The 25,803-nt window shown below is 34.5% G+C and overlaps 1 protein-coding gene and 2 long non-coding RNA genes across 7 annotated transcripts; 1 reads left to right on the top strand and 2 right to left on the bottom strand.

Annotated features, from left to right (window-relative positions):
- On the bottom strand, positions 1–4,266 carry LOC127850844 (uncharacterized). Its single transcript, XR_008035476.1, has 3 exons — positions 3,363–4,266; positions 2,781–2,881; positions 1–2,273 (listed from the first exon to the last, which is right to left on the bottom strand). It is a non-coding gene; the product is annotated as an uncharacterized LOC127850844 (long non-coding RNA).
- LOC127850812 (uncharacterized) lies at positions 368–23,531 on the top strand. Of its 5 annotated transcripts, none has more exons than XM_052384142.1 (7): positions 369–688; positions 13,484–13,606; positions 15,238–15,317; positions 15,541–15,694; positions 16,100–16,240; positions 18,404–20,170; positions 21,237–23,531. In XM_052384142.1, the coding sequence occupies exons 2-7, from the start codon at positions 13,543–13,545 to the stop codon at positions 22,172–22,174; spliced, it is 3,144 nt and encodes a 1,047-aa protein (XP_052240102.1). In that variant the 5' UTR covers positions 369–688; positions 13,484–13,542; the 3' UTR covers positions 22,175–23,531. The 5 variants fall into 5 exon arrangements, with proteins under 5 accessions (XP_052240105.1, XP_052240102.1, XP_052240101.1 ...); XM_052384141.1 differs by having other exon boundaries at positions 370–688; positions 16,100–16,291; XM_052384145.1 differs by lacking the exon at positions 21,237–23,531 and having other exon boundaries at positions 368–688; positions 16,100–16,224; positions 18,404–18,540.
- On the bottom strand, positions 15,304–25,455 carry LOC127850846 (uncharacterized). Its single transcript, XR_008035478.1, has 2 exons — positions 25,161–25,455; positions 15,304–15,679 (listed from the first exon to the last, which is right to left on the bottom strand). It is a non-coding gene; the product is annotated as an uncharacterized LOC127850846 (long non-coding RNA).
- Positions 25,456–25,803: the final 348 nt, after the last annotated feature.

Here is a 25,803-nt window from a genome sequence, read left to right as displayed (position 1 = left end):
TCAGGTCCATTCCTTAAATAATATAACAATCTAAATTCAATACATCATATACAGCTCTTTGGTCAAATGAACAGCTTTAACGAAAAGCAGTATTTACAAATAATCAGCTGAACATAGATATGTGAAACAAACAATCGCCGAACTTAACAAATGGTAAGGCGTATGAATAGGTGAGACGGTAGAAACTCCGCCCCATGAGAAATAACATCTGTTCATATAAATATTAACATTTATATAATGCAACAAATGACTAGGCTGTATCTCGGCGAAACATCCAAATACTCTAAAAGGATTACTGTTAAATTATAAAAACAATAATGTTAATACTGATCAGACGCCGAGACCTAGCTTACAGACGAAAAATAGTTCGCGCCTGAACTTTACATGGCGGTCACCTTCAAAGACGCTGACTAACAATATATTTTACTGATTAAAAAGTAAACATTTAAAGTTATAGATCATATAGGGAATGAATATAATTACATTCACAAAATTAACTTCTGCAACTATTTAAAGTTTAAGTGTGCAGTATAACCTACGCGACATGAAATTGACAATCAAACGAACGCTGAGTTTAGTGTTTGACAAAAGACAGTGACAGACTAACAAATAGCAATATTTGCTAAATAAAGGATAAACAATGGTGATTTCTGGTGGATTCAGCTGGCTTCCTCCGTAGGCTATGCAGGTATTTTCTGTCGATGTGTTATGAATGTTCATAATGTTTACATTTTCACAATATCACCTGTTTCCGGGAGTGATACAAATGTCAAGTATGCTATGTTCTCGCACATTCGTGCCCCTTAAGGTTATATTACACTAATTCCGATTCCCATAGGGTCCCATTATAAAACTGACAACTTTCACAGCATTTTTCTTGCCTTTCCGACGTATCAATTTTTCCGAACCTGGTATCATTTTAAAGATGGATCTGTCATCTTCCAATAATTGCAATCAAAAACATACCGTCTCGCAACTTCTAAGAAAGTAAATCGCTGTCGAATGAACCCACCGTAGAAAAACGTGTTTCGGAATCCTAATTTCGACAAAAGCCCCACACAATAGAAAACACACCCTCAAAAGTTCATCTTTTAAGTTAGCTTCCAATCCAAGGCATCAAAGTACTCCAGACACATACAGGATATTACAAATAACCACAAAAGACATGTCTCACATTGTTAAATGGCTTATATTCAAGAAGAGAAAAGGAACTGTTTAGAAATAGGCACTACTTTCGAATGGACCACGGAGGGATACACAATGATTTAGTGTAATGTAACCTTTAAGGGAACTCAACTTTGTCCTATCTTTTTCAAACTTTCTCCACATGAGATTTCAACTATTTCCACAATGAATATGCAATTTCAGTGCATTCGGATGGGGGTAAAGGCCTTAAAATGGCCATTTAAAGCGGTGACTAAATTGGCCGCAGTCAAGTCGGAATGCATGATTTTTAGTCTAAGTGACGACAGCTGATTTTGCGTCTCCAATTATTGTTACGCGTAACTTTCATGGCAAAAACTGGTATCATTGCATGCGAAATTCTCCAATATATCAGCAAAAGGCCCAAATAAATGTATTGATTGTGAATCAGTGTACTTTTCTTGATGAAATAGGAGACTTTTTTTAAATTTTAAGCACTTTTCTCAATAAAAAACTCACTGACAGCATATAAAATCATGTTTTTTAAGAAAATTATTATTAAAAGCTTCACTTACAATCTAAACATACACATTGCAATTACAAAAATTAATGCTATTATGATGAGAGGCATAATTTTCAGCTTTCAAGCCGATACAAGCCGGCTACCCAAAATTAACACTTAAAAAGGCGCAAATCGCTCCTTCAACAGCTTACGACACAAAGTGACACTTAATGCGCATCCAGATAGTCTCTCTCATATAAATAAGTCCTGTTAGCGACATTTTATTAAGTATTCTCTTTGAAATCCAGTGTTGAAAGCGTAAGTTTTGCAAAAATGTCCACAGTCACCATGCAAAAGAGCATGTTTGCTAAGGAATTCCTACGCGAGTGGCCACACTAATGTCGTGGCAGGAAAGTCATTTGGGTGTGATTCCTCTGTAGTTCAGTGAACATTCATTCCACTACCTGGGGATGACTATCAGGATCAATTTTCCCAGCTTGGTGTAGTGTTGACCTTTCAGGATGTTGATGGATCGTCCACAAGCGCTGCACCACTGCGGCCTCTGTTCAGGACACAGAGTCGGATTGAGGTGTACACAAACCCGCAGTCAGGCAAGGATCATCCAGACCTTTAATAAAATAAAATGTTTAGGCCCCTGAAACTGGCAATTATGTTCAACACTGAGATAAGGAATCACATAGAGGAGACATCATGCCATGGCTTTCTCATTATTGACACGGCAAACTCGAGCAGCCGGGGACTTGGCTCTAAACAAAAACAGGTATGCTCCATCAATGTGAGCCAGATGGCATGTCAGAGTTAAAAAGGGCAAACAAACATACAAAAGTGATATGTAGGAAATTAGAAATTAAATGCCAGAAGTAATTTTAAGTATTGTTTTTCTGTCTGCAAGGGTTGCTGTGGAAAATAGTGCTTAACGCATAGTTTGGCCTGTAGGGGTTCTGCTAGCAAGAACAAATCGAAGTCATATCTGCCCGCGAACTGTAAGCTTGAGATAACCATATCTGATGAAGTACTGCTTTGAGAATGCATTCTTATTGTACTTGAACCAGATCGCATTGACAGCACAAGGCTTCAGACCCCCCAAAAGTGTGAGGCTTTCAATAGTGCTTACCTGATACCAGACCGCATTGCCCGAGACAGTGACTTTCTCCCGGAACTGCACAGGCTGCATCCGCAGCACAACCCTTAAGCTCAATCATGGTCTGGCTGACTCTGAAATAGTGAAATCTGAATTTACAGATGCTCATTTGTCTAAAGGTTATGAGTTTATTGCCTATCTTATTAAAAGCAAACACAATGACATGCTTAAAAAGACATGTGCATTTCTGAAAAGACATACAGCTGCCCGATACTTGACTAGGAAAAGGCGCTATGGTCTTCACTCTGAAATTCATTACTCTAAGGGCTTAACAGAACAAAAGCCAGATCTTACAGCTAATTGGCCCCACCTACAGCTAAATATGCTTTATAGGTTGAAAATAAAGTTATTTGTCTGAAGAACTAGTGCTATTAACTCATCAGCTATGTTGCTCCACTGGCCGCAATTCTGTAAACATAGTGTATATATGGAAATACCTCGTCTACCACCTACACCGCACCACTACGTCCACTGTAAAAATACACAGCTAAGTTAGTACTTTAACGAACAAACTGAAATTCATGTGTTAATTAAACAATCAGTATGATGACTCACATTGAAATCATGTCCAGTGCACCAGTCAGAGCAAGACAGCTAGCGGATTGTTGACCATCTACGGCTCAAGGACAAACGGTCAGGCCTACAAACAAAGAGAAAAATGGCATAAATGGGTTGCATGCATGTAATTTTGCATATTTTTCATCTTGCTCTCCACCTGAAACTTCAATCTATGGACATAATAATATTTACATTTAAGATTTGTTGGAAATGTTACCCTTACTTGTCCATACCAGGTCCCCCACCCATCCGGAACAGTCCAAAACCACCTAAAACATCCATTTGGACCAAAATATTGACACCTCTCATCTATTTTAGCACCCAAATCATCAAAACATTCATTAAAATTCATTTTCTACTTGTCTCGCTTGCAGACGAATCCATGTGACCTTGACATTGCAGTAAATGTGCTTTTTAAAGGTTATATTACACTAATTCCGATTCCCATAGGGTCCCATTATAAAACTGACAACTTTCACAGCATTTTTCTTGCCTTTCCGACGTATCAATTTTTCCGAACCTGGTATCATTTTAAAGATGGATCTGTCATCTTCCAATAATTGCAATCAAAAACATACCGTCTCGCAACTTCTAAGAAAGTAAATCGCTGTCGAATGAACCCACCGTAGAAAAACGTGTTTCGGAATCCTAATTTCGACAAAAGCCCCACACAATAGAAAACACACCCTCAAAAGTTCATCTTTTAAGTTAGCTTCCAATCCAAGGCATCAAAGTACTCCAGACACATACAGGATATTACAAATAACCACAAAAGACATGTCTCACATTGTTAAATGGCTTATATTCAAGAAGAGAAAAGGAACTCTTTAGAAATAGGCACTACTTTCGAATGGACCACGGAGGGATACACAATGATTTAGTGTAATGTAACCTTAACTATGTATTTCGCGCATGCGGAATCCGGGTCCGTTCGCCCTAATTTCTGTTCGCCCTAAATCCTGTTCGCCCTAAAACCTGTTCGCCCTGGGTCCGTTCGCCCTAAATTTTATTATCAAAGCAGGGAAGCAATAAATAAAACGAAATTTGTTATCTTTTATAACATTTTAATATATAAATGACAATTTAAGCTACAAACTTGCCTATATGTGTGAAAAAACAAGAAGGTGCTCTTTAACGTGTAAGCGTGTTTGTAACAAAGCCGTCGAATGCCAGTAATTTTCTCTTATTTTTTAGTTATTTAAAAACGTAAATGATTTATATATCATTCACGTTCCATAAATACATCAGTTCTCTTTGTATATACATATGGAGCCTGCTTTCTGCGGACGATATATACAAATTTCATGAACTTACAATGACATCGGCAAATTTCACTGACAATACGGCTTTAATTGCTTAAAATATAGTTCTGTTATAATTAATTAATAATAATCTTATTACTTAATGTATTTATTATAATTGAGCATTTTCTTTGAGACCAATTTCTACACAATTTAAAATATACCGCTCTGTTTCATTTACATAATTTATGTTTATTTTCTTAATCATACGCTAATAATCATATTAAAGATAATTTCTAAAAAAAATGATAATAACAGTTCTGTTTTATAAACATGATTTATGCATGCATCAATATTAAGTATACTCTTTAGGATAATAGTTTCAACTTAATAATCATATTATACATAACTAATTTCTATATGATTTAGTAATTGTTCTCAATGTTAACTATATTAGGTAAATACGACACTCAATCAATCAATTAACACAGATCGTTATCTCTGTAATCTCTTAATTAATCGACACCGATCAATAAAGGCCGGTTGCTACTTCACACCGCGCTATACACGCGAGAATTATTGGAAGTTGATCAGTTTAGTAAATTGAATATTGATGATGTTTTTTTTAGATCATATGAATTTTAAATTTATTTGCCTATGCAGGGATCGACAAGAATACAAGAATTTAGATAATCCGACAGACGGTGGTTATATATTGCTGAATGAAAGAACCATAAACAACGCAAGAAGTTACACTCAAAATCTCATAATCTTAATGACTATATTACACATATAGATGTACAAATAATTTATAAATTTAATATATACAGCTTATATATACAATAATAAATGATGCACTTTATTTTGTGTTCATATTTGTAATATTTAAATTTCCATTTTAACTTATTTAATAATTTTAATTAATCATAATTAATAAAGTTTTACTTAATTTCAATTAACAAAATTTTATAATTACTATTGCATATTTTTTAAAGTAACTATTGCATATTGTTTAAAATGACTAGTACATATTGTTTAAAATAACTATTGCATATTGTTTAGAATAACTATTGTATATTAGAAATACTTAAGGAATTGCGCAGTCCGTATCACGCATTAAGCCCATTTTTCACAAAACCACATCGGTATACTTTTTGTGCTAGGTGAGCTACAAACTCTAACATATGGAAAAATACATTGATGTTCTATAATAAAACAGTTTAGTAAGCTAAGAGAGCGAGTAGCAAATTCCAATCTAAATTGTTTACCAAATCAAGAACGCAAACGCAAGCTTCTTTAATTAATTACATCTATAATGGATCAAAGGATATTAGCGCTTAACGCTACTTCGCATAAGTCGAAGAATGGTAGCATTTAATGCTAATTGAAAATGAAATACGATAGAGACAACATTCACTAAGACCGTAATGGACAGAATGATAAATTATTAAGAACTAAATAATTTATCGTACGTAAATGAAGATCCCGTTACCAGTTACATTAGATGGAAATAATGAAATCCTTAAGGAACATTAAAATATATAGAAAAAGTACGTACGATATGTTTTTATTATATGCAATTGACAAATTAAATTAAACTAACCAGTTCCACATAGCCGATGCTTCCACCGTTCACAAACGTCGCGTGTAATCGCATGTCGTACCTCCAAATTGCACGAAATGCACAACAGATTATCCATTTTTGAAATAATAGAACCAGACATTTGAGCTCCATTTTATATACTGTGATAATTCACAGTTAGGTTATTCCGAACATATCAAACAAAAAAGTGTTACCGAAATATAAAAGACAGCGCTCTTTAACTTGTAAGCGTATTTGTAACAAAGGCCAGTAATATTCCTTAATTGCTTATTATATTAATTTATGATGAAATCTAAGGTACAAACTTGCTTGCATGTGTGAAAAATCAAAACGGCGCTCTTTAACTTGTAAGCGTGTTTGTAACAAAGGCCAGTTATTTTCACTAATTGCTTACTATATTAATTAATGAAAACTTAAGGTTCAAACTTGCTTATATGTGTGAACAATCAACTGTTCATACCCCGATATGCACATGATAATATAGGGCGAACGAACCCAGGGCGAACGGACCCAGGGCGAACGTGTAACTAGGGCGAACGGACCCGATACCGCGCATGCGCATACAATGACAAGTATTTTTAGCATTGTATAACTTTTATATCCTCAATAAAATACTATTTCAGTATTTAAACATCTGAAAATCGTCTTTGTTTACATATTTACTTTTTTTCAACTCGTGAAGGTGAAGGCCAATGATCTGCATCATCAAGAAGATTATTCTCATTGGATTCGTGCTCCTCGCTTGACCGCGTTCTAAATGGGGCTCCCAGTGGGAAAGTTATTTTTTACGTAACAGATTGCAATGTCCTTTTTCTAAGACACAATTGAATGTGTATTTAATGATGGAAGCAATTTATTTTCAATTATAACACCGCACGTAATCTTGTTTTCTATAGACAAAGAGGGATATCAAGTGTGGGTTATTCTGCAATAACTTATGGGCGGAGCTTAATGTTTCGAAAATAGTTCCGAATAAATAAATAAAATATGGCAGTAAAATGCACCTGCTAAAACCCGCTCTAAAAGAAATGTAATAAATGTAGCATGTATATAAATGTAATGAAACAGCAAATTGTATATTTGGTGATAAATGGCATACATGTAACCACGCCTACAAAGAATGTTAATTGTTAGGAAACGTAATTCAGAAAACATTTATAGCATGTCAGCATTTCAGTAGCCTCAATAAACTTGATGTCATTAAGTTTCTACGATTCTACGATTCAATGAAAGTGACATCATTTGCAAAATATTTATGAAAGAAAACGACGTCATATGTTTGTACAATTCAATGACGTCACTAAATAGTGAACTTTGTACTAAGAAGGGCGGAGTATTGAAAAATATAGTTCACGTCCTAAAGCTTGAACCAAATCAATCAGAATCGTGTTTGAATCAAACTAATATTTTTCTACGATGGTTTGTTGTTGAATAACCCACAGTAAGTTGTATAGACGCGTGTTATCAAATCACTCGTGCTTCGCACTCGTGATTTAATTCCTACGCATCTATACTCCTTACTGTGGGTTATTCGCCAACAAACCATGATAGAAAAATATTATTTCTTAAATATAAAATTCCAAATAAGAGCAGGGATGTAAATATTTTTAAAAACAATGCAAACGTGTTAATTGAAATATAATTGTCTCCCGCGTCTTGCATATTGAGTTACAATACCCTTTCGGGTACCTCTCAGTGCTCCGAATTAAATAGAGCGTGGCCTTCCTTAGAAATGCTTCTGCCACTTGCACAGAATTACAAAACTTTTTTTGTTTTAAGTGCTGGCGATTTATAATGCAATAAATACTCTGCAATGGTATCTTTTACCACAATTTAAGCAATATCTATGTCTATGTGGAACATATCTTGTTTAAAACTAATTTTCTCGGCAAAATAGTCAGCAGTTGTAAACGCTCGATCTACTTGAATAGAATCCTGACACGCAAAGTATTTGGTGAGAGCGAAAATGACGTATTAAATTGAGAACGAATCCAATGAGAAGACACGAAAGTATGAGAACGAGGCATAAGAAAACTTTTTTACATTATATTCGATATTTTACATGACTCACCAAGTCCTCTAAGCCGAAATGATCCGTAAAACAAAATTGTGTCTTTGTGTCGTATGAAAACTACACTTCGATTCACAACGTATCATTTCTGTCGTCAGTTGTCAAAACGAAATTACAGTTGATATTCAAAGACAAATGCATTAGTTTTCTATTTCCGGGATATTGTTTTAGTATATTGATGCTGCATTAACAAAATAAGTGTGTATGAAGTGAAAACACCAAAAAAATAAACAAGGGGTGGCGATAGACACCTATAAACATAGCATATACTGCTATATGCCCATAATATCACTTTAAAATCGGTTGAGATCAACATTTATCACAGATGAGCAATAATGAACACAATAATTTGTATGATATAAACCATTATCATAATCAATTTAAAACATAATAATAAATGTAACACCAATAATCATATTAGAACAAACAAATAACACAAACTAAAATTCAACACGCGAGGGCTACAGCCCTAATGCGCTCATCTTAGACACGTTGAAAGATCATTGTTGTAACAGAAGGAATGGTTTGAAAAAAATAATTTATTAACAATATATATAACATACATCGATACATTTTGTTGTCGAACTCGGCTGATATATCTTAGTAAGAATCTACTTTAAATGTGACTTCTAAAGAATTAAAAAAGCTTTTACTTTAATATGAACAAGTGACCTATAAGTTTACCTTATATAGCCCTTTAAATGAGGAAGTTTAAAACTTGGTCGATATATCATTACGTACAAATTTAAAGTGTTGGCCCAGTTTCATGAAGACTAGACTAAAGATGTGACATTTAGAGCGTTCACAAGCCTTGCAGGGAAACTTGAACCACTCACTGGCTGCCATATTTTTTAAAGGAGCAGACATCATTTTCAAAATCATCTCAGATATCTGAACAAAGGATCTTGACCTTGTTTTAATGCAGATTGGACAACACATTTACATTACCATGGTGTTCACAAGCTTTAAGTTAATCCAGTATACCTACTTTCACTTTGTAACGGAAGCTTAAAGAAAGTAGAAGGGCATATACTTTGTGTTCACTTCCCTAAATCAAACACTCAAACTAAAGTAAGATTGATACAACATTTAGCTTAATGACCATGTATACAAAATAATGTAAATCAATAGTACACAAATGCTAATAAATAACAAGGGTTATTATGTTACCTAATTCAATGCCTTTATTATTGTTTGATCCAGATGGATGTACGTTTGAAATTATGTGCGCAGTTAAAGTTTTAGAATGTATTTTGGGCTTTTTAATAGGGTATAATTCTTTAAAAGTTATTCAAAAAATGTATCCGATAAAATAATATACTGATCATAATTGTACAATCCAATTTTAATACTATTCAAGTATTCGGGAATATCAGATATATTCCAGTAGTATCTTCAAAGCGCGTCTATTAGACCAAAAATGGTGATGATTTTTTTAATGTTTCAATACGTGTGCTTTACAAACTTACAGCTCTGCCATAAAATGGTTAAGTTCAAGGACAAATAACTCGGAAAAGTGTGAATCACATGTCATGAAATAAGTGTCTTGCGCATCTTAATCTTAATTTTACTTTGATGACATAATCAAACTTTTTATTCGGTCACTTTCGATTTAGTTAGAATTATTAAAGCAGTTCTCTTCTGAAAACATGTGGACACAACTGCCAATGCATAGTTCCTACAGTCGTATTTTCAACCAATCAAATAGCGGTACTGTATTCGCTGCCAGACAGCTTGTTGCTACGCTTCACACGCCATTCGTTAAATCAAAAGTAAAAAGTGTTGCTAACGAAAGTATTAATCAAATAATTTCAAAATGTACAGACACCGCAGTAGTCTATCAAAGCACAGATCTGAAAATCTTGAGTTTGGCTCAAGAAAAATATAATTTGCAACTATGCTTAAATCTCGTTAAATTCCATTGAAAACATCCGCCATTTTAATCCGGAGTGTTTTTTAAAACTATTTTTCTCTTTGTTTCCATGAACAATTTGAAGCGCATATGGTAGCTGGCCAATCAACATTGAGTTCGCTATCGGGTAATATTGGGTCATTAATGCGCAGATAATGGAATACACAGGTGATATTGTCGTCTGCCTGCAATACATGTGTATAACGGCAGATGGCAAAAGTCGTACAAAAAATAAGCAAATGAAAAGAAGCGTAACACTCAATAAATTATTTGTAAGCTGATCACTTTACAAATTTCTACTGACTATCGATCTGAATTAAAGGATGATAATTAAATAATTAGTTACATGTCGAAGATGTTGCACCTTTCTGTTCTTGATTGAAATTAAAATGTTATAATTACTTTGTTGTTTTTTACTCACAAACTATGCTATTTTAAAGTAATATGCAGTGCTCCAGCTAGGATTTGAAAAGGGCAGGGGGGCTTTTTTGTCAAAAGGGCACTTTCGACGCGCAGTATTTTGTCAAAAGGGCACTTTCGACGCGCAGTATTTTGTGAAAAGGGCACGTTCGAGCGCACGGGTGTTTCTGGAATGCTTCCTATTGCATGTTTATTTATATGTTATAAATAATTGTATTATTCCCATTCAAATATAATGTCTACAATGAGGATTAAACTAATTACAATGTAATAAGAGATTTATGAATTATCATATGTAAAAAAAAAAATAAATAATAATTTTTTTTGGAGGGGGGCAGGGCGAAGGTTCGGGGGGCAGGGCGGAGGTTCGGGAGGGCAGGGCGCGGCGCCCTTCGATTTAGGCCTAGCTGGAGCACTGATTATATGTCAACCACATAGTATATTAATTACATATTTGCCCTGTTACTTGTTTTCTTTTTATGTAGTCAAACGATATGCACATTTTATTTCATGTGCAAAATGCATACAATTTTTCGGACTGTCGTTTTCAGATAAAGTATTTTTGGTCGATTATATTATATTTTCGAAGTTCTTTATTGAAAAAAAAGACTTACGAATACACGTGCGGTGATACGGACGGTGCAGAAAAATCTTTACCAATTTCCTTTCATGAGGCAGAAGACTTGGAGCTTTATTTGATAATTACCTTTCAGTTCGGTATATGTCGGAGTTCAATGTCAGAAAAAAAAACACTAAAAAAAAATAAAATCCCTACCTACCTACCCACCCAAATTTACCTGGGTCGGGTTATGCCAAACAAACAATTTTTTAAGGATGGCCCCATGGAATGCACACACAATACCAAGGATAACACAAAAAAGAGAAAAATGATTTTCACTTCTTTCCATTGTGGTCCTTGATATTGGTAGCAGTAACCATGAAACAGTCATGTATTAGATATTTAATAATGTATATGTATCAAATATGTACTGTTTAATAAAGTATATTACTGATTAAGAATGAACAAATATAATCACATGTTCATTATTATCACAGAAGTTGCTTAAGAAAGTTACTCACTGCATATGTAGTTAATAAACACACTTTGTAGCATACTATAAGTTTAAGAATAATTATGAGATCCTTGCATCTTAATGATCATAAGACTTAAAAATGTATCACAGTATTTTAACAGAACATAAAATTCATACTAAAAATTATACTATAAAAAGCTATAAAGACTCTAAAAACTGTTTCTTGATGGCACCCTTGAAATTGTTAGGTTTAGTTACATCCCTGATGTTTTGAGGAAGATTGTTTCCAGATGATAACTCAAGAACGCTTATGCCTAGGATCATGAAACTTCGTAGGTAGATTGATAATGGCTTGCAGATGACCCCTATAGATTTTCAGGTCACTAGGTCAAAGGTCAAGGTCACGGTGACTCAAAATAGTAAAATGGTTTCCGGATGATAACTCAAGAACACTTGGGCCTAGGATCATGAAACTTCATAGGTACATTGATCATGACTCGCAGATGACCCCTATTGATTTTCAAGTCACAAGGTCAAAGGTCAAGGTCACGGTGACCCGAAATGGTAAAATGTTTTCCGGATGATAACTCAAGAACGCTTATGCCTAGGATCATGAAACTTGATAGGTAGATTGATCATGACTCGCAGTTGACCCCTATTGATTTTCAGGTCACTATATCAAAGGTCAAGGTCACGGTGACCTGAAATAGTAAAATGGTTTCCGGATGATAACTCAAGAACGCTGATGGCTACGATCATAAAACTTCATAGGTACATTGATCATGACTCGCAGATGACCCCTATCGATTTTGAGGTCAAAGGTCAAGGTCATGGTGACCCGAATAGTAAAATGGTTTCTGGATGATACCTCAAGAACGCTTATGCCTAGGATCATGAAACTCTATAGGTACATTGATCATGACTCGCAGATGACCCCTATCTATTTTGAGGTCACTAGGTCAAAGGTCAAGCTCAAGGTTACCCGAAATAGTAAAATGGTTTCCAGATGATAACTGAAAAACGCTTATTCCTAGGATCATGAAACTTGATAGGTAGGTTATCATGACTCACAAATGACCCCTATTGATTTTCAGGTTACTAGGTCAAAGGTCAAGGTCACGGTGACCCGAAATAGTAAAATGGTTTCGGGATGATAACTCAAGAACACTTATGGCTAGGATCATGAAACTTGATAGGTACATTGATCATGACTGGCAGATGACCCCTATTGATTTTCAGGTCACTAGGTCAAAGGTCAAGGTCACAGTGACAAAAAACATATTCACACAATGGCTGTCACTACAACGGAGAGCCCATATGGGGGGCATGCATGTTTTACAAACAGCCCTTGTTCTTAATAAATGCCATTATCCAATTTCGAAAATATTCAAAATTCAGTTATATAAAAAATTAAAATTATTGTTAATTAATGTGTTGCTTATACAATCAATCCATGATCGATCCGCAATCAATATGTATGATTTTTTCTATTCCGTATAAACACCTTCCTTCAGAGAAATGCAAGGCCTCCAGGGGCGTTTTTAGGGAAAATCAAAGACAGTATATAGAAATTTGTGGTGAATAATTATTTTTTTTATAGATTAAATGTATGACAATGGAAGACATATGTTCAGATGTTTAAGCATTATAAGCAAACTTGCAGTAAGAAATCCTCTTTGAAGATGTAAGCCCTAAAATATGTTGTTTTTTTCCACAAACAGGCTGTATAAATATTATTTTTTTTACATGTCATCTATTTAAGCCTATTTATGGTCAAATATTAAGTTTGTATGACATTGAGAATGCATGGGCTTAATATACTGTGTGTTATTTAAAGGTTTGAGGACAACATTAAATAGTTTGCGGCAACAGAAAGCCTGCACAAGGCCTGCCGCAATGTCAGGAATGGATCTGAGACGAATGGAGCCAAGACTCGTTAAAGACATAAGCAAAGAAATAAGTATGCTGAGCTATGTAGATCAAATCTTTTATCATCCCTAAAGATACACTAAGATTACTTAGACTTACTTAGACTAAGTTTTTTGTGGAGAGACCTAATACTATCACTTTGATAAAGGTGCCAACATGGCGGTTTGGTGTGTGTTCATGCACCTCTTGTGTTGGCTTATGCAGACTGTAACTTCATCATTTATACAGCACTTTTAATATAACTTACACAACTTTTCATCATATGCAAACAATGTGTTGAATAGAAAATCTTGATTGTAAAGGCAAACTTTACACGTAAATTCCACTGTTGAAATATGGGCAAAATACAGCTTTTGAAGACCTTTACGTCATCTGTTATTTGCAAATTCTCAAACGTATGACATATAATGTACAAGGTCTTCGTCCCTTGTTCAAAGGTCAAGGTTATATGGAAAAATAAATTCTTTAAGTATCGGCAGATTCATTAAGTATCAGTGATGTCAATCTGAAATCATTTTCAATGTGGGCCATATATCGACTTACTAAATAAGATAGACATAGGATGTGCAAACCGTTATCAGCTATGTATTGGCATCATCCTCTGCAATCATGCAAATATTGGTGAATCAGCTTTTCTCAACCCAATAGGTATTTTTGACTGATTTTTCAGTTGGAGATTTACAAACAATTCACAAATAATAAACATGCCGATCAAAATTATTTTCTGGTAACTAAATGTTTTATAAGATGATGACCATATGTAAGTATCAGCTTTCAGAGTATAAACATGTATTTTTTTGCAGTTCATATATTACATATTTATCCAATACTTATCGATATTCAATTACACAAATAAAGTAAAGAAATGTTTACTAGGCCAAATAAAACTGGTACAATTGAGACAAGATGGTTTAAGTGTCATGAATATCATACATGTACCATAACAGAAATTTATTTGGACTTATGTACACAAATATAAAACAAAACTTTTCAGAAAACAAGATGTGACACTCATGCTAATCAGAATAACAGTATAAAAATATGAAGATATGAGATTGGCTTCGGTCAGTATCAGAAGCACGACCTAGTTCTCATGAATATGTCATTCTTCCGGCACTGCCTGAAGCCAGTCTCGCATTAGCTTGTAAATGTTCAGATATCAACGCTGGAAATTTACATAGAATATATTCTTGCACAAAAAATAAAAACAAGCATTTTGTATCTTGTTTAATCTATGTTGCCATACCACATCTAGCATTGAACAATTGGCTATTGCTACATGTATAAGGAACACTATTTTTTATGGGTTAACTTTATTTGACAAAGTATTTTGAGAAATATTAATTAATTTGAAGTATTTATGTGACTTCAAATACTATAAATCCAATATATAAAATCTTTATCAATGATATATTTGATTTATTGATCCATTTATCCACAGTCAGAAACCTGACTTTGATATTCTATCATAAAGCTGAAATCAGTCCAATATTTGCTGGTATACAGCTTGTTAAGATTGAAATTGTTCATTTACTTCAAACAGTTTTCAAAGAAATTCTATTTCTAGTTCTTTCTGAATTATTATTTGTTAAATAAATTCTGAGTAAAATTTGCCTTTTCTGAGAAAGTATTCATCGCTCTTTCAAACTACACTTCTTTCAGGTACAGAGTTCACCATGCTGAGAATTTACCTTGACTTTACAGAGGCTCAGTTTGCAAGATTGAAACATGCTTATCACAATGTAAGACATTTTAAATACTTTATTTTAGTTGTAAAAAATGAATTTAAAACTTATGTCTGTTGTTTTCTTTTTATGCTCTCTCTTTTTATGCATCTACCGGTACATGCATCATGTATGTTCCAAAAATGTAAATGACTTCTACCTTCTAATTAAGTAAAAGATAATGCAACAGCCATATCATCACTCATCATTATTTGAATTTGCGTGTTGATGTATTCTGCAGATGGATGATCAGATATTTGTCATGCTGAATGCGTGGCACGATGTGGTCGTCAGGTGTGGAGAGAACCCTCGCCACCTGCTTGCTGCTGCATTAGACGACTGCGAGAACCGCTTCTTGGCCGTCACCAAGCTAGTGACCCCTAAAGAATTGGATGGTAAACTTTATGCATACTCATTCAGACGCATTTTTTGGCACCTAAGGGTGGGAGGTATTAAGGCATTAATTTCTGTCCTTATATCAGTATCTTCCAAAGCTTGTGTTTTCAGCTCCTCTACAATTACTAGGCGGATCTCACTTAAATGTACTTACTGCTACTTAAACATGCAGTGTTGAGCAAGCTTAATGTTCTTAATCTAAAAGATTTCACATAAAGAGCTGACTTAATCACAGCCATCATACTTACTGCATAGCAACTAAATACCTTGAATTCATAGTGACTTTTAAATTCTAATCCATGTTAAGCAACTTTGTGTATTTACTGAACATTAATGCAAACTTTGACTCTTGTTTAACTCATGAAAAGATCTTAATATTATTTATTATCATGATCCATTTGCAGAACTTACGCCTAGGGAGAGAGAACCACGTGAAGAAACAAAAAAACTAATTAAGGAGATCAATTTTACTGTCCCTGGAGATATGGCAGGGACTAGGCCTATTTTCAACGTTGGGGCACCTAACGCAGTAAACGTGTTTCCAGGTGGTAGTTTAATCAACCATGGTGAACTGTCTCTTGGAATTAAATATCCAGGTATGATTAAAGAACCTGTAGAGTGTTTATATGGAAACATTTGTTTGTGTTGAATCATCTCATGCAAACATCAAAAATATCTTACCGGACGTGAGGACTGGTAACTGTTAAAACTCACCGGACCTCACCAGATTTTACCTTGTTCTTCTTTTATTAAATCGAGAACAATAACTTTTATTATGCCCCCCTTCAAAGAAGAGGGGGTATATTGCTTTGCACATGTCGGTCGGTCCGTCCACCAGGTGGTTTCCAGATGATAACTCAAGAACGCTTGGGCCTAGGATCATGAAACTTCATAGGTACATTGATCATGACTCCCAGATGACCCCTATCGATTTTGAGGTCACTATGTCAAAGGTCAAGGCCCTGTTGACCCTAAATAGTAAAATGGTTTTTGGATGATAACTTAAGAACACATACGTGGCCAACAGGGCGAACTCTGAACAATATAACTGAAGCAACTGGTCTGTAATCCTAAATCTATAATTATCAGTGACCTGAAAATCAATAGGGGTCATCTGCGAGTCATGATCAATGTACCTATGAAGTTTCATGATCGTAGCCATAAGCGTTCTTGAGTTATCATCCGGAAACCATTTTACTATTTCAGGTCATGTTACCTTGACCTTTGATTAGTGACCTGAAAATCAATAGGGGTCAACTGCGAGTCATGATCAATCTACCTATCAAGTTTCATGATCCTATGCATAAGCGTTCTTGAGTTATCATCCGGAAACCATTTTACTATTTCGGGTCACCGTGACCTTGACCTTTGACCTAGTGACCTGAAAATCTATAGGGGTCATCTGCCAGCCATTATCAATCTACCTACGAAGTTTCATGATCCTAGGCCCAAGCGTTCTTGAGTTATCATCCGGAAACCATTTTACTATTTCGGGTCACTGTGACCTTGACCTTTGACCTAGTGACCTGAAAATCAATAGGGGTCATCTGCGAGTCATGATCAATCTACCTTTCAAGTTTCATGATCCTAGGCCTAAGCGTTCTTGAGTTATCTTCCGGAAACCATTTTACTATTTCGGGTCACTGTGACCTTGACCTTTGACCTAGTGACCTGAAAATCAATAGGGGTCATCTGCAAGTCATGATCAATCTACCTATCAAGTTCCATGATCCTAGGCCTAAGTGTTCTTGAGTAATCATCCAGAAATCATTTTACTATTTCGGGTCACCTTGACCTTTGACCTAGTGACCTCAAAATCAATAGGGGTCATCTGCGAGTCATGATCAATGTACCTATGAAGTTTCATGATCCTAGGCCCAAGCGTTCTTGAGTTATCATCCGGAAACCACCTGGTGGACGGACCGACAGACCGACCGACAGACCGACATGTGCAAAGCAATATACCCCCTCTTCTGCTAAGGGGGGCATAATTATTTTTAAGCTGATCACTTTACAAATTTCTACCGACTATCGATCTGAATTAAAGGATGATAATAAAATAATTAGTTACATGTCGAAGATGTTGCACCTTCCTGTTCTTGATTGAAATTAAAATGTTATTATTACTTTGTTGTTTTTTTTACTCACAAACTATGCTATTGTTAAGTAATATGTCAACCAAATAGTATATTAATTACGAATTTTCAAGGTTACCGGTACTTGTTTTCATTTTCTGAAGTCAAACGATATGCACATTTTATTTCATGTGCAAAATGCGTACAATTTTTCGGACTGTCGTTTTCAGATAAAGTATTTTTCGTCGATTATATTATATTTTCGAAGTTCTTTATTGAAAAAATAGACTTACGAATACACGTGCGGTGATACGGACGGTGCAGAAAAATCTTTACCAGAGGCAGAAGACTTGGAGCTTTATTTGATAATTACCTTTCAGTTTGGTATATGTCGGAGTTCAATGTCAGAAAAAAAAATTACAAAAAAAAAATAAAATCCCTACCTACCTACCCACCAAAATTTACCTGGGTCGGGTTATGCCAAACAAACAATTTTTTAAGGATGGCCTTATCAATCATTTTCATAAGCTATAACGCGGTAAAGCCATTCTTTCTGCACACATTTAAGTAGTAAATTTAAAAAAAATATAATGTTTTGAATATTTCAAATGAGTGTGTATTTTTTTACTTTAGAAATGCTGCAATCTATGATGGTGCATTATTACGACAAGACACTTAGTTACGTTCCAACATCAGCATTGAATAACTGGGTCCAAGCTAAGGTAGTTGACATTTACATGCCACCAAATTTGAGCCTGATGGTGAAAGACAAAGACAGTGGAATCTTCAAGAAAACGGCTAAATCTATTCAACAATACAGCAATATGTTTTTGAACAATGGAAAATACAACCGAAACATTTTCATTCAAGGCGAGTCAGGTTCTGGTAAATCCACATTTCTCGCCAAATTAGTTATGGACTGGATACAAACAACAAAATCAGTCAAACGGATTGAGACGGATTACTCAAACACTGCCGATTCTGATACACGAGTGATATCCGCTAATTTCTTTAAAGATTTAACGACCCTAAAAGAATACACGTTCGTCTTCCATGTCACTTTAAGGGATTCAGTAAATGAGTTTATGATTTTACAGATGATTAAAGAACAAATAATTGACCAAATATGGAGCGATAAGAAAGAGCGCAAGAATATGTACAAACTACTCAATGGGATCATGAAACGTGAACGCTGCTTGATATTACTGGATGGTCTAGATGAGTGGACTGGCAATGCAGGCCATATCCTGCCGGCATTGGCTGTATCTCACAGCCAGTGTGATGTGTTGATTACAACTCGACCTTGGAAAGTGACAGAAACGGAAATCCCAAACCAGAAGATTAGCTCGCTGTTGCAACTGGAAGGAGTAAATGAGCCTTTTGAGATCAGCAGAAGACTGCTGGGCTGTAGGGATGATTGTAAAGATAGTAAGGATTTGGACAAAAAGCAATCTGAATTTAAATCGTACATATTGAAGAACGACTTGAGAAAGTTTTTGATTTCGCCAATGCTGTTACAGTTGATATTGCAGTCATGGGTTGAAGGGACTGAAATGAAAGGTTCCACGTGTGAAGTATACAGCCTCTTCCTAGAAAGTCTTATTAAGAAGGCGAACGAGCAAAGAAGAACATTTCAAAAGCCATCCTTCCGATGCTTCAAAAGGACCCAATACATACAGCCTAATATTGAAAACGTGGATCGTCTTGCTGAAGCGGCATTCCATTTGTTGTTTTCAAATACAAGGGACTGTTCACTAGTGTTTAGCGATACAGATTTGGAACGATTTGGATTAGATGAAGGAGAACGAAAGGAGTTTGCATTCAAATCCGGTATTTTATCTGCAGCACGAAAATCGTCTTCATTGGGATCATCGTTTTCATTTTCCTTCATTCATAAGAGCGTACAGGAATTCCTCGCTGCTTATTATATCGCCTGCAATACCCATCTGATTGATGCCATCATTTCCGGATATCTCAACCGTTACAAGGATGCATTTATGGACATTTCACAAGTGTTCATATTTCTTTGTGGACTGGAAATATCAGCTGCGAATAAGCTATCTAGCATGATGAATGAATGCGATCTTTATTGGCGTACTGATAAGTTTCCAAACATCATACTTTCAGGATACAGAGAAGCTGTTGCGAATAAGAATTCTGACATTATCCTCCAACTCAGTAACTTTCATTTCCGATTACCGGTCACTGAAATAAGTGACCTCTACAACATCTGGATAAAAAACACGTCAAATATTCTGTCCTTGTATCTATTCATAGACGAGGGAGAAAGTCAGAGTTCCCCTGAAAGAGGCGAGTGTGCATCTCATTATGAGTTTGACATGTCATCGTGTAGCAAGCTGAAAAAGTTAACACTATGGGGCAAAAACATATGTCTAAAAGGTAAATATACAATAACATATTTGTATAACGTATGTTTTCGTTGTGTACAGTTCCCAATTGAAGTATTGTTTACAGTCTGGTAAAAGGTTTATGATTAAAATGTATCACTTTATTAAACACTAAAGGAAGAATAAGATATAAAAACATATCAATTACATGATTTTGTACTATTCAATACAGCAATTAATTGCAAAACTTTAGTTTTATGTTAACGTGGCGTTATCCAATATAATAGCGCTGTTTCCCTCAAAAGTGAGTGTTCCTCCTCGATATATGGTTACAACAGAGTTAAACGCACTTACTATTAAACTGTTTCCTTTGAGATATATAGCCATACACTGAGTACAGTAACACAGTTTGCAATTAAGAATACATTATTTTAGAATGCAATAAAACAAAACAATATTTAAATTTTAATAAACGGCTTTGAAATTCTGTTCAGTTTTTTAAAATTGCATTTGCTTTTGAAAGGAAATAATTATTGCTAGTTTTCGTCAACCTGGTAGCGATTTCAAACAACATTTATTTCGCAAAATATAAGCGTTGCACGTTAGTTTCGTTATCAAATGCTTAGAATAAACACTACATCTATCATAGAGAATACATTAGTTTTCATGCGGAACTTGTTTTATACCTTAAATCGTTTGACACTTCCCAATAACAATAACCTAAACAGGATTCGATTATGCTCATGTTTACAAAAACTTTCATTGAATAAGAAAACTGAGTGACACATTTTACTCATGACTGCAGTGGTAAAGTTAAAACAAATAACGGAGATAACCGTTGCGAGGAATTTGGTAAAACTGTGTTTGGGTTGTCTCCCAAAGACCATTCACATTTATTTCATTTTAACTTACAAACTAATTTATTATTTATTAAAAAAATATAATTTATTATCAACTGATCAAAATCTTGAACATGGTTCAGTTTTTTCATGAAGCAAGAATCATATGGCCATTTCAATATTTTCATTTATAGATGCATGTAGTTATATTATTATGTGTGTATATATATTAAAAAGTATGCTCTTTTGAATGTGTCATGGATTCCAGTATTGTTTCAGATTCGTCTTGTTCGTCCATATCGGGGCATGTGGTCTGGATTGTTCTAAACAGTGCAGACCCTTTACCAGCAATACCCTGCATAGAACGGATTGACTTGATCAAAGTTACAATTTCCTCTAGAGTTCTCAGCAGTCTTCTCAGCTCTCTGCTGACACTCGATCACGCGGTTCATTGTAAGCTGGCCTGCTGTAGCATAACATCGAATGTACAGGGATCAGATACAGCAGTTTCTATGACAGTTTTAAACAAAACATTAGAAATTGGCTTTGGGAAAGACAGTCCCGGTCTGTGGGATGCGCTTCATCGTCTAAATATCAAGAGTCTCAGTCTGGATGGTGGGTTTTTAACCGTGCTGCTGATGAAACATGGGGAGCTGTTGTCCCAGTCACTTTCATCGCTCACACAGCTGGAAACGCTTACAATTCATTTGCGTGCATATATCGCTATACAGCCACCTCAATCATTGAAGAATTTAAATATTTACTGTACGACATTACTTCCATCCAAATTACGCGAACTTATGGACACACTGCGCGCATGTACTCAGACAATTGAGAGTAGGCTTGAATTCGGCTGTGCGATGTTAACTAATGCCGATGATAATCATCATGAGGAACGCATACACCAAATCGCACCGGAGGAGTACATTCCCATCGTACAGGAACTGCAGACGCTGAAGAATGTTTCAGTGAATCGATTCCGAATTTTAGACCGAATACGTGAAAACAAAAGGCGTGTACAAGAGTTTTGCTGGTCTGCACATAGCAATGGTGATATCGATGACGATAAACAAAATGGTGATAACTTTAAAGATGATTTATATACAGTGTTCGTTCGATGTCTGGATGATGAAATCATACATCGAATATCAATGCGACTTCTGATTACTCCAGCCTCGACATCAAGAGTAAGCAATCAATACGGTTGCAACACATGATTATACTATGAACAGTTGTGTTTGTAAAGTCTGAAAACGTTTGTGTGAAGAAGTATACATCTCACTTGGATAGCATATATAGATCGTTATATTTCTATAGAATATTCTTTTTGTGTAATTGTTATTGTAAACAGGTTTGATATGAATACGTGACGTGTTACAATGTTTAACATGTAACATGGTCATACGATAAAAAATGTTAAAAAGATTAAGTATTTAGGCCTTCAGATTGTTGATACTCTTTCTGGTGACAATATTGTAAATAACATCGTTTCTACAGTAAATGCAAAACTTAAATTATTATACAGACACAAAACTTGTTTAGATTTTAATTCTAGAAAACTTTTAAGTTCAGCTCTTTTACAATGTCATTTTGATTATTGTTGTTCATCTTGGTTTCATAGTTTAAATAAAGCCCAAACGAAAAAATTACAAATTATGCAAAATAAAATTATCAGGTTTATTAAACATTACGAATGATGATTTTGTACAATTGAAAAAGTTAAATGTGGAAAACAGAGTGAAACAGCTTAAATAAAGTTATATGCATACAATTTATTATGGAAAATGTCCTTCATATCGCAGCAAGAACTTTGAAAAATCATCAAGATCTGGAAAAAGTAATTTCATAATACGAACTGTGACAAATAATTATTTCAAAAAAACATTCCAATACTCTGGGTCTAAAGACTGGTATTCCCTCCCAGAGGACATCAAAACAGTGGAAAATTTTGACAAATTTAAAAGAATGATTAAAAAACATCTACAAACCAAACAAACTGAGATAAATAAGAAAATATATATGTTTTGTTTATTTTTTAATATATGAATATGACTATGATATAGAAGCAATCGGAATCTGTGATATACTATTTGAATTTGAAATGTTTCCATATTTGCAATAATATGTATTTAGTTAAACGTCATGTTTGGTAATGTTTTTCATTTTTTGTTTACATTAGTGTAGTTGTCGGATTGAGACAAAACGCTAGGTTATTCACATGTTTTCTCTCAATCAAACAACAAAGTATATATGTGTATGTTAGATCATATAACAACTTGATCATTTTTTTTCACGTACTTTTAATGGACCCCATTGGAAATAAGCTTTCAGCTTAATGGGTTATCCATAGGTCAAATATTGCATTACAATTGATAACTAATTTTTATAACTGTTATAATATATATAGATTTGAATTTATTTAAATACTTATATATTATATGATAACTACAGCAGTCATAATAACAGTGGTGTAACTATTGTTTTTATGCTTTTATGCATTGTGATATTGTTATATGCCGTTTGACCTAGAATGTTAAATGAATAAATAAATAAATGTATACAAGAACCATTCAATGGATGCATTGTTTTTAGTTCGCGTTTAAGAACGTGACATTGATGTACACTTTAAGACCATTCTCTAGATCTACTGTTAAAATAGTCGGCTTAATCCATACAAATTGCAGAATAACAAACAACGAGGATATTTGTTTGGTTATAGAAAACAAACCGCGTTTCGTGTAAGAAGTCCCCCTTGTAATACTATCTGTTAATTTCATCCTTATCCACAGTGCTTGTCATTTGTATATTTTATCAGTACCACGATACATTGTAAATATGATGTATCTTGGTAAGATTTAACAAGAAAAAGAAGGTGCATACTTTTATTTCTCATACAGCGTTAGTTTATTTTAATGCACTACAATGATTCAATACTTTTATGTTACAGTATTTAATTGTGTAATCTCGCCTAGAATTCACATCGTAATTTGTATTACGAATTTTATTATTAATATATATATATATATATATATACATATATACCTGTTCATATACTTAAATGTTTTGTTAGTTATTGTGGGAAAAGAGTGAGGTGTTAACTCCTTAAAAAATGTCTCAAGCGAGATTTTACGATCTTATTAGTCTCTTTTTAAGGGATAAAACGTTTAATGAATAAAAACTATATACAATAAAAGTTCAGAAGCAGGCGTGCGAGGAATAAACGAAAGTACAGTTTTATTCAATTATAAATAACATTTTTTCGATCCAGAAGGAAACTGCTTTATGTACACAAATCATATTCTCTGTTCGGGAGAACCACGTCAATATGTCGACACATAGTCCCAGAGCTGGTTCTTCAGCAAATGCGAGTAAATGTTTAGGTATCGGAGTATACTTTTTCGCAATATATATCATTAAACTAAACAGCATTTGATGGATGGTGCCAAATAACGATTGCCTTTTTAACTACATGTATAACATTCTTCGTTCATATTCACATGTTAGTTTGGATTGCTTGAATGAAATATTGACATTGAACTCGTTTTATTTGCTTAATTATCCCCACGCATTTTGAAAAGCGTGGGGATATTGTGGTTATTTCCGGCGTCTGTCCGTCCGTCCTGGCCACAATCTCCTCCTACACTATAAGCACTTGAACCTTGGAACTTACACACATGGTAGCTATGAGCATGTGTGTTACCCTGCACTATTTGGAATTTTGATCTGACCCCTGGGTCAAAAGTTATGGGGGGTGGGGTGGGGCCGGGTGAGAGATTTTCCTGCGACCGCGATTCGAAAAAGGCTGCTAAAACACCATCTTAAATATTAAAAATGAAATAATTACATTATGCTTTCTTTGAAAATTCTTTAAAATATATTCAGATCAAACTTAATATTAAAAAGTCCCTATAGCAAACAAATTATCATAGCCTATCAATATTTTGTATTCTTAAGATTTTATTTTTTGATCGTGGTTTCATTGAAGAAAAAATACACCTTCAAATCTTGAAACTGACCCTTTAATATCATTGAGCTTTATGGTCAATCACTTCAATACCATCGTTTTTTTCCTAACACGTTTCTTAAAACGAACATCAGTCATGGGTATGTAATTAACTATGAAGTGTTTGAAACACACTTAGTTTCGATTGATGTTAAACAAAATATTTAATTCATTGATATATCAAAAGTAAAAAAACTTACCTCCAAAGGACGTTTAACAGTTTCAAATATCTGTGTTGCTCTAGCAAGCAACTCTCGGGATCTTATCAGACAAATGTTTTTATCCCATTTTCACCGCGACATTGACGGTATAACACGTTGTGGAATATACTTGCTTGTATTCAACACTGTGGAATATACCTATCGCGTGCACGGACTACTTTTTAAATGACGTCATGCGATATGCGCTAAAATTAGGTCGATATTGTTTGGTTCATTTATCGAATTTTAAGGTCACCCATTAGAAGAAAATGTGCATATTTTGCAGAAATATATATTTATGACATATTCACCAAAAGAAATGCTGAAATAATATATAAAATTACACGATTTTTGTTTTGTTATTTTTTTTATTTATATTTACTTTAGTCTTTACCACTGAATGATTTTCCATAAGAAACAAAGTCGACAAAACTTAAGCTTCAAAATTATACGACCTTCAACCTTGAAATATAGTCATATGACATAATTTTTCGCCATCCGTAAAATGAATCAGCTGATTGATGGCGTTATAAAATGACATACTTATTGCGTCATTTTCCCCATTGTGTTGACGATTTATTATAAACGCGACTTATTTCACATGTTTTCTGTTTTCTACATGTACTGTATGTCGAACTTTCTG

This window comes from Dreissena polymorpha, chromosome 11, assembly GCF_020536995.1.
Source record: "Dreissena polymorpha isolate Duluth1 chromosome 11, UMN_Dpol_1.0, whole genome shotgun sequence".
NCBI classification, from domain to species: Eukaryota; Metazoa; Mollusca; class Bivalvia; order Myida; family Dreissenidae; genus Dreissena; species Dreissena polymorpha.
The sequence above is the reverse complement of the archived record's forward strand: the minus strand, read 5'-3'. Positions and strand labels throughout refer to the sequence as shown.

What these genes read in the sequence shown, in the direction of transcription:
- LOC127850812 (XM_052384141.1), top strand. Translation starts at nt 13,543, where the DNA reads ATGTCAGGAATGGATCTGAGACGAATGGAGCCAAGACTCGTTAAAGAC. An exon ending in TGAAACATGCTTATCACAAT is followed by an intron (nt 15,318 to 15,540) that starts GTAAGACATTTT and finishes TGTATTCTGCAG; the next exon opens with ATGGATGATCAGATATTTGT. An exon ending in TCTTGGAATTAAATATCCAG is followed by an intron (nt 16,292 to 18,403) that starts GTATGATTAAAG and finishes TTTTTACTTTAG; the next exon opens with AAATGCTGCAATCTATGATG.